This window comes from Mastigoproctus giganteus, chromosome 8, assembly GCF_048544385.1.
Source record: "Mastigoproctus giganteus isolate SK-2022 chromosome 8, ASM4854438v1, whole genome shotgun sequence".
In the NCBI taxonomy this organism is placed as follows: Eukaryota; Metazoa; Arthropoda; class Arachnida; order Uropygi; family Thelyphonidae; genus Mastigoproctus; species Mastigoproctus giganteus.
Genome location: NC_143582.1, coordinates 203,053,005 through 203,070,233, shown reverse-complemented (window position 1 = coordinate 203,070,233; position 17,229 = coordinate 203,053,005). Strand labels below are relative to the sequence as shown.

At 34.9% G+C, this 17,229-nt stretch overlaps 1 protein-coding gene across 1 annotated transcript in view; it reads right to left on the bottom strand.

The window, feature by feature from the left end:
* Nucleotides 1–5,473: 5,473 nt before the first annotated feature.
* LOC150082204 (uncharacterized) overlaps nucleotides 5,474–17,229 on the bottom strand; it is a 52,214-nt gene continuing 40,458 nt past the window's right edge. Inside the window, exons 4-5 of the mRNA XM_090380450.1 lie at nucleotides 14,049–14,124; nucleotides 5,474–5,633 (exon numbers count right to left, since the gene is read on the bottom strand). Of these exons, the coding sequence (XP_090236576.1) occupies nucleotides 5,474–5,633; nucleotides 14,049–14,124 (236 nt within the window). The remainder of the gene's footprint in view (nucleotides 5,634–14,048; nucleotides 14,125–17,229) is intronic.

The following is a 17,229-nucleotide window of genomic DNA, read 5'->3' as shown; positions in this document are numbered from 1 at the left end:
TGGGAAACAGCTCTATATGCAATTTTGGAACAAATGGGGTTTAAATGGAAGAAAACAAACTAAATGGAAAGAGACCATACTGTTCTATGGAGAACAGAACAAAATATTTACAAGCAATTACACATTACTGCAAATCTGGTAAGAACCTACTTTTTTTATATGAAACCGGGTGGACAATAATTTAACTTTTCAGAAGTGTTGGAGGATCAATGGATTATCTGGAGTCATGGAATGTGGCCATGCTGATAAAAGAATTATTGTAATACGTGCAAGAAATATAAACATCCTTATTCCAAACTCTATACTTTTTTATATATAAAGCTGAAAACACAACTGGTGACAACCATGGCCAAATGAATCAACATAATTTTGAACCTTGGCTAAAGTAGCAACTACTGCCAAATATTCAGGCAGGTTCTGTTATAGTTTTTGATAATGCACTTCATCATAGCATTCAAGAAGCAAAGTTTGTCTCCGCACACTTTGTTGCAGAAGCAAGATATTAAGAGTAGTCGGTGAGATACAATGTATCATTTCTGCCTAGCATGTGTGAATTATCAGTCATTTAAACATTCCAAAAACATACACAGTGGATAGAATACCCCACGAGCAGGGTCATATTGCCTTAAGATTACTACTGTACCATTGCGAGTTAAACCCTACTGAATTAATATGGGCTCAACTGAAAAATTTTATTTGAAATAAAAGTATTCAAGATCTGAATATGACACATCTGACAGAATACACAAAACAAGGAATAGGTAGCATAACTCAAGAAAGATGGAAAAGTTGCTGTGACCATGTTTTCAGATAGAGCAGAAGGTCTATTCTCTGAAATATTTCAGAGAATAGATGTGCCAAAATTAGCCATGCCCTCAAGTATCTTCTATTAGTGAACATACAGTACTGCAAAATGTTCATTTCATGTTACCTATCCAAACGGCTGTTGTAAGCCACACGGTAGGGATAAGTGTGCAAGTGAGATAGGCAGATTTATGTATGAAGGTAGGTTTAACAGAGGAAGTAATCAGTTGAGTTTCTGCACCAGTAAGAAGTGTATTGCTCATTATAAAGTATTTATCAAAATCTATGCATATAATTTTTAAAGTACTTTTTTAAAAAAGAAATCTGCTTCTATGGATTCTGCCAGTGTAATGGAGAAAATTAATGTTTGTAGTGAGGTTATTTCGTCAAATAATTCTATGAATACAAACGTTGATATTATGAGGATATTATAAATGATCAATGTGTTAGTTATAAAACGGAATAGCAACTTCCTAATTGTTGGAATGAGAAACCAGCAATTTTTTTTTAAAAACTCAGTACAAATGGCTATACATCCAAAATGGAAAATTAGGTTGTTCCGTTTGTACTAAATATAAAAACTTGAGTGATGAACAAGAAGAACGGTGTCATGTTTCAAAAGAATGGATGGAAATTTACACAGAGCCTAATGGAAAGAAGAAAAAATAGTGGACAGGCATCTTTATGCATAAAACTATCCATCCACAATGAGTCAGTGGCACATAGAAAATTCTTAAAAACAAACGAATCACAAAGGAATGTGCTTCCAAATGTCATTGACAAACTGAATGATAAAGAAATTCAAACTGCCAAAACTTTTAATTTAGTGGATAGTCTCATAAAAAGAAATCGGACAATGTCTGACAGCTTAATTGGAATTACAGAGTAAAATTGGTACTAATATAGGAGTTTCGTAGCATACAAGATTTTCGGGCATTAGAATCACTGAACATATTTCAAAAGAAATAAAAAAGGAAATCTTTACTAAAATAATAGAAAAGAATGCCAATATCTGCATAATAATTGATGAATCAACAACATTATCCAAAGTGTTTTAATTCTTTACCTATGTGTTGAACTTGCTGAGCCATGTATGATTTTTATGGATGTTATTGAACTAGAAAAGACAACCACTGAATGCATACATGCTAGCATAATTACAGATCTAAATAGCTATGGTTTTTCTGAAAAATATTTAAAAGAAAATCTTACTGGATTTTGTTCAAATGATGCTGGGGAAAAAAGTCTCATGTTTCAATCAGACTTTTACAACAATTTCCAAACATTAGATTATTCTATAAAAAATATAAAAGTGAATCATTTTGAAATATTTCTAGATAAACTGTATGCATTATATCACCAATCTACAAAAAACCAGCATGATTTAAGAATGATTGCTAATGAACTCTATGTGGAAATTATAAAGCTCAGTCGTGTGTTCGGGCCACAATGGACAGTTTGTAGCCTGCACACGGCAATTGCGGTTTGGAGGAATTATCCCACTTTGTGCAAACATTTTGAATCAGAAGTTAAATATTTGGGATTATTAAACTGACTTTTAAATCTGGAATTTCTTAACGATTTAGCACTAATGATCAACATCCTGATCATTAGTGCTAAAGCAGATAAATTAATTATTCGAACTATCAATGCTATTGATAATTTGAAAAATTCTGAAGGAAATTATGAAGCTAAAATTGAGAGCATGTTGAAATTGAAAGAATTTGAAGGAATCAAAATCGAGAGTAAGAACACATTAAAAAAATTACCACATGACAAGTTATTAAACTGCATTGTTTTATCCTTAAAGAATGGGTTATTAATGCAACACAGTAATTTTAAATTAAATAAAGAAAATTATGATATCATTGATGATGAGGAATTGAAAGAAATTTTAAACATGTGCTACCTGGAAACATGGGATATGGAAGAACTTTTGTCTCCATAGCAAGAGTGTGAAAAATGAATAAGAAATGTAAGTTTTCTAATAAAATATGAAATAAAAAAAATTAATGATTTAGAGATTTCGTCAAAAAAAATTTACCTTTAAAATTGAGTGAAATTCCCTTTTCAATTAAAAAAGCCAGAAATATCCTTGAAACCATTGCAATTAGCAGTGCTGAAACTGAGTGAGCTTTCAGTGTAATGAATAATATTGTAACAATAAAAACACTTTTGACAATTAAACACATTGCACATAAGACGACCATAAATCTAAATGGAAAACTACTGCTTCAATTTGATCCAGATCATTATGTCATCTCTTTCATCCGTAATCAGTGCTCAGCTATTGAGCAAAGCAGAAGATTGACAACAAATATTAATAAAGAAGTAAATTCTTTATAGGGCGATTTTTAGAATAAATTTTTCTTGAATATTTGTGTAATAATTTTTTTCATGTAATCTGTGATTTTTGTGTACCTTTTCTAGAATAGTTTGTTTTTTTATGTAATATTTGTTTTTATTTTCTAGAATGTTTTGTGGTAGTTTTTTTGTGATATGGGAAATATTTCATGTTATTTTTTTATTGGCAATATTAAAATTTTATTATGAAAAAAAAAAAGTATCTATTATATTTCCATAGTTGTAAAAAAAAAAAGAATAAAAAGTCCCCAAAACTGAGAGCCCACTGTTAAAATATTCACAGCTCACCACTGGTTCAATGTATATGGTCTGTAGTATAACCCTAGAAAACACTACCAGTAAATGAATAGGAATTAATGCTACTGCTCGTAAAATTTACCATTCTGTCAAAATATATGAAGGTATCTACACCATGTCATCACAGCAAAGATAGCATTTTGCTCGATGCTATTCTCATAATGACTTCTTGCAATTCTCACAATAAGTGGTGGTCATCCACAAGTCTTGCTGGGCAGAAAGTGCAAACTGTGTTAGGGAAAAAAAAGGATATAAAGCATTGTAAATATCATCAAAACACAACACTTCTACATTTTTTCTGAGACAATATTGAAAACTGTTATTGTTACACAGTGTGTGACCGTAAAGTATATAGCAAGAATGTAATGAGAGGAAGTCGTGTTATTTTAGAAAGATAGATATATTTTATCTGATTCGGTAAGTGTAACTTATTTGTTTGCGATTTGAAATTGTGAGCCATAAACAAGATGGTTTACCTATGTGGACATCTGTTCATCAAACAATTGGATGAGAGAGAGAGAGACAGAGAGAGAGAGAGAGAGAGAGAGAGAGAGAGAGAGAGAGAGAGAGAGAGAGAGAGAGCGAGTGCGTGCATGCTTGGAATTAATGTAGAAAAGGAATTTAATCAAATCTTAAAGTAATGTAAAGCATTTAAGCAGAACAGTAAAGTTCTATATGAGCAGAATATTAAAGTAAATTCAAAACTTCCATTTTGAATACCAAATAAAAATACAGTATCTAATGGTCATAAAATATTATGATAGATTTTATATTATTGATGATGAGAACTGACCACAGTTTAAGAGGACCCTTGAGGTATTAAAGTGAAAGACTATGAAATATCTAAAATTAAGTTAATACAAGCAAATGGACAGAAGTCATAGTCTGTTATGTGGCAGTTAATGCATCAAAAGGAAGATAGTCATTTTTATTCTTCTGAAACCATATGTCCATAAGGAAAAGGTGAAGGGTTTACCTATTCATAGTTGTGCAGTAGTAATCTGTAATTATTGGGGTAACTAAAGTGACATCTGCGACAAATATGAATAGCGTGCTAGTGGAACACATGAATTTAGGAAAGGATTATCTGTGTTTTCAGCACACTGATTCTATGTATCTTTATCTAAATAATATTGTGGATGCATTGAAAAGCACGTTGATGTACACCATGTTAGGAATAGCCACTAATTACTGTTCTGGTATGTGGAATTCAAACATTTTGGATGAAAGGGGTGAACACAGTGAGGAAGTATTGAGTTCTGAAAGTGGTGGATGTGAAGGATCAGGATTCCATTTTTTCAAATGTTCATGGACAGTTCAGAATTGATGTAACAAGTTGGGACATATGACTTTCTACATATTGTGGTAGGATGGAAGATACATAGGAAATGGGCTGTGAGTTACCATTATGTAATTATATGAGATTCAGGATAGGAGTAGCAATCAGGGGTTCAGGGTTGAGAGATATTCTGCAAGGTCAATGGATCGGAATAAGTTTTGGTGGGGGACATGAAAAAAAATGAGTTGGCTCAAGAAATCCATTCAAACACAACTGACTCTCTAAAAGTATTCACAAAAGAATACTTCCAAAAATGTTTTGATTAATGGCAGGCACAGCGAAAAGTGTGCCATTGCACAACATTTAATCTAAAAAGCATTCAAGTTAATCTGTATATGTTCTGTTTATTTATTTCAGGCAGTGATTTTTCTTTTCTTTTTCATGTGGAACATGATTTATATACATTGTGCGTGTGTGCGTGCGCACGCACGCACACACAGTGATTAAGAGCATAACTATTACCAGTTAACATTTTCAAAGAATCTAGCAAACTATTATTACTTTTACTTATTCAAAGTAAAAATATCTTATTCAAAATATTAATAAAGTAGTAGTAGTAGCTACTAGTTTATAGTCACATAACGTTGAGAGAGATAAAAGATATGCATTTTCTTTTTTTTCCCCTTCTAAACGATCTTTGAATGAATGAATGAATAAATAATTTTTAGGTTAATGTTTACGATTGCTATTTTCCCTTTTATGATGTTTCTTTTTCTTCTTTTTTTGCTTCTTGTGTTTTTTCTGATGAGACTGCTCCTTTTTTCGCTTTTTGGAAATATCTTCATCACTACTTTCACTGTGAGAGTCCGATGATCTTGATTTTTGTTTTCTAAATGAAATTACAAAACAGAATCAACAGAGTTCTAAAAAAATATATACAGGCATGCATTAAAATATTTTACAAGTTCAGTGTAAAAACACAAGTTTTTTTACGGGGGGGGGGGGGGGGGGGGGGGAATGTATTATTGCATGTAAAATTCACACAAAAATATTTTTGATAAAAAAAAAAAAAATAGTTTGGTGAATAACCTTATAATTCTTGGGTGCAGAGCAGTAGCTAGAAGATTGTGAGTGGGCTTACAATGCCATCTTTTGAGAACAAGCACAAAGTTTTAACTTGTTATGTGCCAGTCTACTGGGGAAAGGTGCTTCAGGCAAATACTTGTTTTTGCCATTTGTCAAGTGTACCGAAAAGAACAAAATATGAATAACATACAAATATTAAATTTTGTTTTAAACTTGAAAAGTCAGCCATAGAAAATACAAATGCTTGTTACAATTTATAAACATGATGCTACAACGGAAAAAGGCAGTTTCAAAATGGTTTCAAAGGCCAAAAAGCGCAGTTGCCAATGTGCTGATTGCATTTTTTGACAATGGGGGAATTATTAGAATCCACTCCATGATATATCACTGTTAATGCAGCCTACCACCAAGAAGTCTTAAAATGGTTGAGAGATGCAATTTACTATAAATAAACAAAAAATAGCTAGCTCCTTCCCCATGTCAATGTGCCATATCACACGTCACTCACTCTCCAGCAATTTCTGGCCAACAAAAAAATTCTCAATGTGCCATGCATGCCTATCTTATTTTCTCCATTTGGTACTGTGAAACTTTTGTATAATCCCAAAATAAAAACAGAACACGGAAGGAAAACAATGAGGGTTCAAGAAATCCATTGAAACTCAAATACAACAGTGCCCTGTTGTGCCTCCTTCTGCAAACACTTGTTTCAACAGAACAAGCGTATTTGCAGAAGGAGATTACATTGAAGAATATTAACGCTGTAAACACGTCATGTATGTGGAGTGCAAATAATATTTTAATCAGTAGTAGCAAAAGAGGGAGGTTACAGTAAAAACAAAAACTACCTATATAATGGAAAGGTCCTATAGTTTGTAGTGTTTTTACTTTGCATTTGTGCCTGTTTGTGTTTTTAACCTATTGTTGAATGGGAATCATTAAATTTGCATGTTGTTTTTAGCTCTTTTGCACTAAAAACCGGTCTATTTATCCAGGAGTAACTCGGGTGCTTTGGAAATTTTTTTTCAAAGTCTCCCTATTGAAAATTTGAGAAATCTGAATTGAGTCAAATGATTCTCAAAAGATGCAGGGGTGCATATAAAATTTTAAGCAATTGCTGTATAACTGTTTAGGTATTTTTTAACTTTCCACTGATAACAAATAACCCTTAGAAACATTATCTAGCTTAAAGTTTATTCAGTAGCATACCAGTTCTTTGTTGCCGCTTCATTTTAATCCTGTGCTAGGATTTTTTTTCTCCCCATTGAGTTTGATGCCACCATTCACTGTCAGATACTAAACATTGATAACTATTTATTAAACAATTTCTCCCAATACTGCTGCAGCTTAAAATCCAATATCACTCCAATGTTTTAAAAAGTGATAAACTTTACATTCAGTAATATTTATTTACTACCTACATTACAATCGTTGGAAAGTGTAGCATTAAATGTAAAATGTATAATTTTATGCTAATATTGAGAAATCAAGTTTATATATTAAATATTAATATATTAAATATATAATATTAAATATTATATATTATATATTAAATTAATATTAAAAGCAATTGTGTACAAAATTTTAACCTTGGAGAAAACCAAAAATTCCACAGAGAAACTTCCTCCACCTAGCTCAATAGTATTGGAAATCAATTACCTGGAGCCCACACATTCTGGAAAACTCAACGATCGTGATATTGAAAATTTTAAGTCAAAAACTGCTGATATAGTTAAACCTAACATTTTTCAACTATGTATAGGAAAATTCACAAATTTGGCACACCACCTGAGAATCAGCAAATTTAGTTCTTGGTTGCTATTGGTTTTCAAGTTTATCAGTATAATAGACCATACATGATGTGTAGCAAACCCAAAAAAAAAAAAAAAAATCGAGGGAGGGGGTTACTGCCTCTTCCTGAGATTGGCTAACTGCAATCCCAATTGAAGAGACCTTTAAGAATGCCTCAGTCTTGACAAAATTCAAACAGACATCTCAAAACAAATGAAAAGTACTGTCACTGAGGACTTAGTTCTTTGATTATGCAGACTGGAGATTTCACCTTGGAGCGATAAAAGTTTTTACAGGGCTTGAATAACGCTGAAAAACTTAAGTCATGGGGCTCTAATTTCTTTTTGTGAACAAGATTTCATTGTTAAAAATTAGTGATTCGATTATAATAAATGGAGTACTCAATTTCCTGTATAAGAACAAAAACAATTATTTCCCCTTCCAAAATATATTGTATAATAACATGGTTTCGCTATCTATATATGATGCAGACTGAGGTTACAATTCAATAAATAAATGACACTGGCACAGCGACTTTCATCCATTTACATTTGTCCACATTCCACCAAAAAGAAAATCAAGCAAACCAAAGGATTGTGACCTTTAAAAAACATATACAGGTCCTAATATCTATTGTGGAAAATACAGCTATAATAATAATAATAATAGGTGGCACAGTTGAACCCTACAAATCCAACAATCTATTTTTTGCCTATATTTTAGGAAAATGGGCAAAATTGGTAAAACAAAGATTGAGCAAATTTAGTTTCTTAGTTGGCCATTCTTCACCCAAGCAAACTGTCATGCAAGGTGGGGATTTCACCCCAAAACCATAAAAGGATTTTACTACATTCAACTTGAGTAGCAGATAGTAGAGTAAGTCTCCATCATACATAAGAGATATGTTCCAGGACTTCTTACGTAAGGCGAGTTTTACGTAACTCGGGAATGACTAATAAAATATTGCAACTATATCACTGACATTCCAAAATTACAAAACCCACATAATATCCTCAGAAGAATGAAGAAAAATAGTTAATATATTTTTCAATTAATTAGCTATATATTTTTTATATATTAGCTATATATACAGGCAGTTCTCGCTTTACGAGTTCCTGGGTTTACGAGTTTTTTTTTCCCCAAGTATCAAGTATCAACAAAATCGAAAATATGAACATTAATTGCAAAAAATGAATGTTAAACATTCATAAATACTGCAATCCAAACCACGTGCATAGCTATACAATACAGTGTACCCCGCTTTACGATATTGATCAGTTACAGAGACACTATCGTATTGCTAAAATATCATAATGTGAACCCAATAACACATCGTGTTTTTTCGTAATTCGTTTCAAGATCTCGGAAGTTGAAATTTTCGCTGTATAACTAAGCTGTTTATCTCTCTAAAATGTCATGAGCATGACCTTTTAAAGTGCACTACCCTTTCATCGTTATCATATATTCCCTTATAAGAATCAATTTTAAATGCCTTCGTGATATTTTTCTAAAGCACATTTCTGGAGGTCACAACCATAAAACTATAAAAACAATTTGCACTTTCCGGTTTATTGGGCTGTTTTGTTACTGCAAGCAATTATAAACGGGTAGTAAACTCAATGTTACTGCATTTGCGAAAATACCGATAGCTGAAATTGTGTGGTTTTTTACGTTATTATGGTGAAATGTGTTTCCCCTTTACTGAAATCTTCAATCATATAAAAAACAAATAAATTTTCAGAATCTTCTCTTCATTCCTTTTTTTTTAAGCTTTGTAAACTTATTACTCCACGTGAATCGTGTTAGTTGCAATTTGTGTGCCGTTAAAAAATGCTTATGCATGCAATCATGAAATTTATAAAGAAAAGAGAAGATTATCTTGGAAACAAATGACTCCTGAAACATTTCTGAAGACGACGACTCCTTGTGCAACAAACCAATGAGTTCCGAGCCAATAATGAGTGATCAATGAGAGTGCATTTAGTCGATGATGATGAACAATAAACATTCAAACATCAAACCCCGGTCTAATCAAGAAGCATGTGCTAAGCACTGCTGCTCCTGCCCACCTGGCTACGGAGGCGCCCGAGCATGTTCGTAATAACCCAAAAAGTGGGTGCCTCTCAACCTCTTGAAATGGAGACAGAGTTACAAAAGTTCAAGAAGTTGTTGACTGACCCTCAGAATTCTGGCTGATGGATATGAATAAGGAGATGATTCGTCAATCTGCATGAAGATTTAGGGTAACAGAAGGTCTGTGCAAAATTTGTGCCTCACAGATGAGCAGAAGCAACGAAGAGTGTCATTGTGCAAAGGCTTATTGAGACAATCCTAATTTCCTCAACTGCACTGTCACTGGAGATGTGTTAGGCATTTCAGTATAACCCAGAGACAAAGAATCACAGCATGCTTTGAAATAATCACCAAGGCCCAAAACGTTTCATTTACAGAAGTCCAGGATAAAGATCATACTTGTCATGTTTTTCAACAAACAGGTTGTGATTCACAAGGAATTTGTACCTGAAAGGTACAAATTCCTCATTAAGAGAGTTCTACATACAGGTGCTTCAAATGCTACTGAAGCACAATTCCCGGACGAGGCTGCAACTTCGAGAGAAAGGCGGCTGGCTCTTGTTGCACAACTATGCCCCCGCCTATTCAGTACTTGATGTGAAGATATTTCTGATGAAACGTGGCATTTTACAGATCAACCATCAAACCTATTCTCCCAGTCTAGCCCCAACTATAGTGGCTAAATTGGGAGAACAGGGTAGATGGTGAATCTGTACAGTGCACCAGTGGACTTCTTCCTTTTTCCCAAGGTGAAAGCTGCCCTCAAAAGGAAGAAATTTTTTGTAATGTTGAGGACATAAAGAAAAATATAACCAATGAACTACACATAATCTCTTTACACACCTTCACTGACTCTTTTCAGAATGGTGTAAAAAAGTGCATTCAATCAGTTTCTTTTTTTCCTTAATTTCATCACCTGTGGCTGAAAGTTAATCAGCTTCTGTTGAAAGTCTGCAGGAATTTTTTTGAAGATAGATGTTCGGTGCCTTAGCAATAATCCACTACAATGCATGAGTCTGTTGCACCAGCCGCGACTGCCTTTAAAAATTATTTTCTCTATTTCGAGGGACTTGGCAATTTCTCCGGCTTTCAATTGCATGGCTTCTCGAGTGATGGGTAATCCTTTTGCGCATGTCTCCGTTACAAAACATATCACAGCTTCATTGACTTGTGGAAATCTTCCTTTCTTAGGCCCTGTAAAGAACTTGGTTGTTGCTTTGCACGAAAATATGGAATTGCGATAATTTCTCCAACAACAAACATTTACTTCACTAATGTCAAAATGTCGACCCACAGCTCTATTTCCATGTTCCTTTGCATCCACAATAACTTTTCGTTTCAATGCGACTTCGTAGTGCAATCTTTTTGACATTTTAATGTGCAATAAGGGATCGAAATTAACGAAATACAGTAACTCCACTTCTTACGTACTTTCGAAGATACAAACAAAACTTCCTAGTTTTCGCTGAGTGAGCTCCACTATAATGAAATAACGGTGGTTTCACATTTCAAAAGCACGTGAAATCACCCATGCCACTTTATTCTCCAACGGAATTGGAGAATGCAATAACTTGGAGGTGGAGTTTTCACGTAAAAACAAAACGTGTAGTGCTGTGCAAAGCGCAGAAAAATTCAAAAAAAAAAAAAAAAAAAACCTGCGATTGTAAGATGCCATCAATTCTAAGACACACCCCGTTTTTAGAGATGTTTATAAAGGGAAAAAAGTGCATCTTAGAATCGAAGAAATACAGTATATGAAACTTAACACTAGTTTATGTGCAAGCTGTATTTTGAAAGGAAATTTATTTTTTACTGTATTATACAACATGATTTTCCACATACTATATAAGAAAAAGAAAAACTACTCTTCTGGAAGATACACTGTACAGTAAGATCAATTTTAAAATGGGAAAGTATAGCTCTCTTATTTCACGAGGCAACTAGTAGTCTTGTTGTAGTAGGGAATAATAGTCTTGATCTGATTATCAGTAGTGATTCTTCATGAATTAAGAATCTGCATATAAAGGAACCACTAGGTGGCAGTGATCACAGGGTGCTGAAGTGGGATTTATTCAAAGAGGTAACTACCATCAGGGGTAAAGAGAAGGGTTTTTGCTTTCATAAAGGTGACTACGGTGGTCCGAGACAGTATTTAAATTCTATACGGTGGGACCAACAGCAATGATGTTACCAATAGCAAATTCAAAATGGGAAGCATTCAAAGTATTAATCTTGGAAGCTACTAGGCTTTTCATACCAACTAAGAAATATTGTTTAAGATTTGTCTCGTTAGTTCATCTAATGAGACAGGTGGCCGAGAAGAAAAATGCATGGGATACATATAAATTAACAGGTGACACAGAAGCCTATGATAGATATAAGCTGGTCTGTAACCAAGTCACAAAGGAAGTTAGGCAGGCAAAAGCAGATTACAAGAAATCTTTGGCAAAGGATTTTTTTTTTTTTTTTTTTGTTAGTGCATCGGCTTCTGTGACCATATTGCACCTCCCAAGGGGTGTTTTTTTTTTTTTTTTTTTTTTGCATTTTCTTCTCTGATCCAGGCCCGAGGTGGGATTCAAACCCACAACCTTAGGGTTGCCAAGCAGGCACTTTACCCACCCAGCTAGCCCGGTCGGCCATTTTTGGCAAAAGATGCAAAGAACAACAGCAAAGAGTTCTTTACTTATGTAAACTCTAGAAGGAAGAGGATGAATCGGATTGGTCCACTTGATATCGATGGTTCAACTGTTGATGATCCTACTCAGGCAACTAACAAACTAAATGAGTATTTTGCATCTACATTCATGTGTGAGGAGTTGGAGGCAAATTGCTGCTATAGATAAAGGGATGGTTGAGTGGGAGAAGACAGAGTGGTAATCAATGTACACTGCTCTTCGTGGACTAATGGTATTAGTGGAGTTCCCCAGGGTTCAGGTTAGGTCCATTGTTGTTTTCTGCAGTTATTAATGATATTGATGATGGTATATCAGCTTAATGTCTAAGTTTGCAGATGACACAAAGGTAGGCAGGGTTGTTAATGACAGTACGCTGCTGCAACACGATCTAGAAAAGTTGAGCAGATGGGCTGAGAGGTGGCAACTGAAGTTTAACATTGACAAATGTAAAGTACTGCATATGGGAAGCAGTAACCCCAGAGTAGCGTATCAACTGTATGGTACTACACTGACAGTGGTAGTGAATGAAAAGAACCTGGGGGTAATTGTGCAGTCAGATATGAAGTTTTCTGAGCAATGTAGACAGCCTGCGAGAGTAGCTCATGATGTCTTGTCAATGATATACAAGAATTTTTCTAGCAGGGATAAGGAGGTGATTATCTCCTTGTATAAGGCAAGGTCAGGCCACACCTTAAGTACTGTATAAAGGTCTGGAGGCCTCATTTTAAGAAGGATGTAGAGCTGCTGGAACGAGTACAAAGAAGGGCAACAAGATTAGTGAATGGAACAAAGGATTGCTCTTACGAAGAAAGGCTTAAGTTTTGCAAATTAGAGTGTCTGGAAACTAGGCACCTGCGAGGTGATCTGATTGAGTGTATAAGGCCTTGAATGGATTGAGGATGCTCGATGCTGATGGGATTCCTCCTCTTGTTCAAAATAATTGCCTCAGAAGAAGGTAAATTCAAATTGAGGAAAGACAGTTATAAGATAGATGTGCTGAAGTTCGCCTTTAGCCAGCGGGTGTTTGATTGTTGGAACAAACTTCCATCTGTTGTTTTAGAAGCTGATAACTTAAATAGATTCAATCCAAAACTAGACAAACATTTGGAGCGAGTGGATGCGTGATATGAGAATTTTTTTTTTTTTTTTTCGCTGATGCTGTATAAGCTTGCTTTCGTGCATCATATGCCTTTGCTAATGCTAATAATTTGGCCACTCAAAATTCAGCACATTCAAGATTAAGTCCTAAACTGGTCAGATTAGGGAACTGAAACGTGTGGAATTTTCATTGACAAATAATTACTATAGTAGACAACTATGTATATCTTAGTGCACTTGCATCATTAATACACAGCCAATTATAAATTAGCAAATTATTTGCAACGGTGGCATCATTTAAGTTACATCTCATATTGTGAATACCTTCACGACGAGTTGCCATGACATTTCACTACTTCGTATAAGTAACGCTTCACCTAAAGCAGAAGACTAATGTTACTTATTCTCAGCGGATACCACCACCCAGACAACATAAATCTGCAAACGGAAGCCTTAATACATAGTTTCTTAATAGTATGCATTAAGGACATACTTAAAGATTAATGTTAACATACTGTGCCAATTTGCCACAGTACGTTACCATTAATCTTTGAAACATTTGTTACTAGAAAATGTCTTACCTTTTTTTAGTCTTTTTTTTCTTTTTTTCTTGTGATGAAGGATTGCCTTCTTGCATAGTCTGAGAGGACTCCATTTCTGCAACAAAAAATAGAGAATACAATACTATTTTCATATCCTCTTCGTGCACACAGACTATAATTTTATATGATAAAAATGCTTAATTTATAAATTAACCCTAGCTACCTGGCAATTGTTGTTGGTTTGTTGTTTTAGGAGCATTAGCAACTAAGGCCATATTGCTCCGGGATATGCGGTGGTCATTCCCTGACCTTTCCGCATCCTCCGTATTTGGTGGTGATGGGCTTGAACCCCGGTCTAATCAAGAAGCGTGTGCTACACACTGCTGCTCCTTCCCATCTGGCTACGGAGGTGCCTCAACCTGGCAATGCATGGATAGTGTATAGTGTGTTTAAGGTCTAACAACACCAGGGGTTTACCCCATCTCTGCGTAGTTTACATTGTCATGTGATACAGTACACTGTACAGGCCAAAGATTTAAAAGTGTATGGATATTGTGGTCTGTGGTGTCGCATACTGTTGTTCTTCTGGCCATTTAGCTGCTGGGACCCTGGTGGGTCCCAACGTTGCCCACACTAAGCCCCGTGGAGGCAGACCAGGTACACCAGTAATTTGTTTTACTCTGGCAAGCCCTGCCACCTAATTTACTGAGATTTCAGTTGCTAAGGCCAAAAAAAAAAAAAAAAAAAAAATGGGGAGATAACGCTAGAATTGGAAAAGCCTGGTGAACACGGTTTAATTTTAAATTTGGACGTATGGGATGTGTGCTAGTGTACAGACAGAGTAGGGGAGAGAGACTAAAGGCTGGGGGGAAAAGTCAAGAAGTATGGAGACAAAAGAGAAGACGACTCCAATGGATAAAGTGTCATTAATTCCCCTGGCTCAAACTGTTTGTTTCTGTTTTTCTGTTCCATAAAAGAGATAAAAATGACGGAGTCAAGGGTCAAACTGTCGTGCACGCGTGTGTGTGTGTGAGAGAGAAAGAGAGAGAGAGAGAGAGAGAGAGAGAGAGAGAGAGAGAGATGCAATACATCTTAAGTGGGAAGAATGGAACATGGGAAGTGGAGAGGGTAAACTAGTGTCCAAATTGGAGGGGGAAAAAAAAAAAAAAAACATTCAAACAACAAGAATACCCATATTTTGCAAAGAAACAAGCATAAATATAATTTTTTCAAAAGAGTATTCATCACATGCAAATGTTTTCACTGGTTCAGACATTCAAATTCCATAGTTTAAACAAATGAATATGTTTAAACTTGGAATTAGCATCTTACCATTTTAAAACTTTTTTTAAGTTAAAAAACTAGAACACCGAACTTAATTTTAAAAGTAAACTTATCAACTAGACATTGTTAAATTTGGGCACTGGGATTAACCTACCAATATGAAATTTCATATAAAGATCGTTAAGAATATTCTAAAATTCTGAATTATGGAGAAAGTGGGGAATTAACATTTTCCCAGACATCTACAGTACATATACTGAAAATCTCACATAGATGTGACTTTTCCTTCTCAAGTTATATGTGAACTTATGAAACACACTTCTTTACATATAACACTGCCACCCTGTTGAAGGCTTAGGAATGCATTAATGGACAAAAGAAATTTGTGATTCAGCACAATCTGAATAACATGCTGCCTATCCTGACAATCTGACTGATGTGTGTCATTTGAATTTGCAAACGATCTCATGATGACAGTCTGACTGATACCTGTCATTTGAATTTACAAAAGAGTTTAATGGCAAATCAGCTTTAAATGATGTAGCTGACAGTAGGGAATTACTTGTATACAGTAAAAGCATAACACTTAGCTGATCGTGATATTATTTTTGGTAAATGAAATCTTAGTTCAGGGAAATTTCTCTTCCAAGTTACCAAAGAGCTATCTTGGCAAAATGCTAATGGTCACAAAATATTTTGGTAGCCCATGGAACAGATCAATGGTAAAAGACTTGAATGAATTACTTGTAAAACATGTCATGAAATGAAAAGCACAACTGAACTTAACCCCACCAAATATGAAAATAAAATTACAAAGGACAGAAATAAATGCAAATATAAAATCTCAATATTAACACAATTACTAGCATCACCCACTGTGGTGATCCAATGACAAGTTCATTAAATAAAGTGCCTTGAGAATTAAACTCCTATGATGCACTGAAGAAGTGATTACCAAGACTTCACTACTTCACTGGTAGCCAAATGGGTGTAGGTACGTCTTAGCATTAGCAGAGGAATATGATGCAAGAAAGCAAGCTTATACAGAATTAGTCAAAAAATAAAAATAAAAAACTCATTTCTCCCATCCATTTGCTCCAAAAATTTGTCCAGTTCTTCCTTAAATTTATTTAAGCTATCAACTTCCACAATGACAGATGGAAGTTTGTTCCAGCAATCAACTACCCGCTGAATAAAGGCAAATTTCTGCACATCTATTCTACAGCTGTCTTTCCTCAATTTGAATTTATATCCCCTCGGGTTCGTAATCTGAGCAAGAAGAATCTCATCAGCACTGAGATTGCTCAAACCATTCAAAGCCTTATAGACCTCAATCAGATCACCTTGCAGGTACATAAGCACCAGATATTGCAATTTACACAACTTAAATCTTTCTTGATAAGAGGACCCCTTCGTTCTCCTCACCAATCTTGTTGCCCTTCTCTGTACTCGTTCTAGCAACTCTACATCCTTCCTAAAATTAGGCCTCCAGACCTATACACAGTGCTCAATGCATAGCCTAACCATTGCCTTATTATGAAAAGGAGGAATAATCATCTCCTTTTCCCTACTAGCAAAATTCCTGTATATCATTAACTTGACTGTTCTGGCAGCCTGTCTGCACTGTCAGAAAACTTCATATCTAACTACACAATTATCCCCAGGTCTTTTTCATTCTCTACCACCCTGAGTGTAGTACCACACAATTGATACATTTCTCTGGGGTTACTGCTACCCATATGCAGTACTTTGCATTTGTCAATGTTAAACTTCACTTGCCACTTCCCAGCCCATCTGCCCAACTTTTCTAGATCCTGTTGCAGTAGCATACTTTCTTTAACAACCATGCCAAACTTGGACATTAAGCCTGATATACCTTAATCAATATATTTGATAAATATATAAAACAACAATGGGTCCAACACCAAACCCTGAG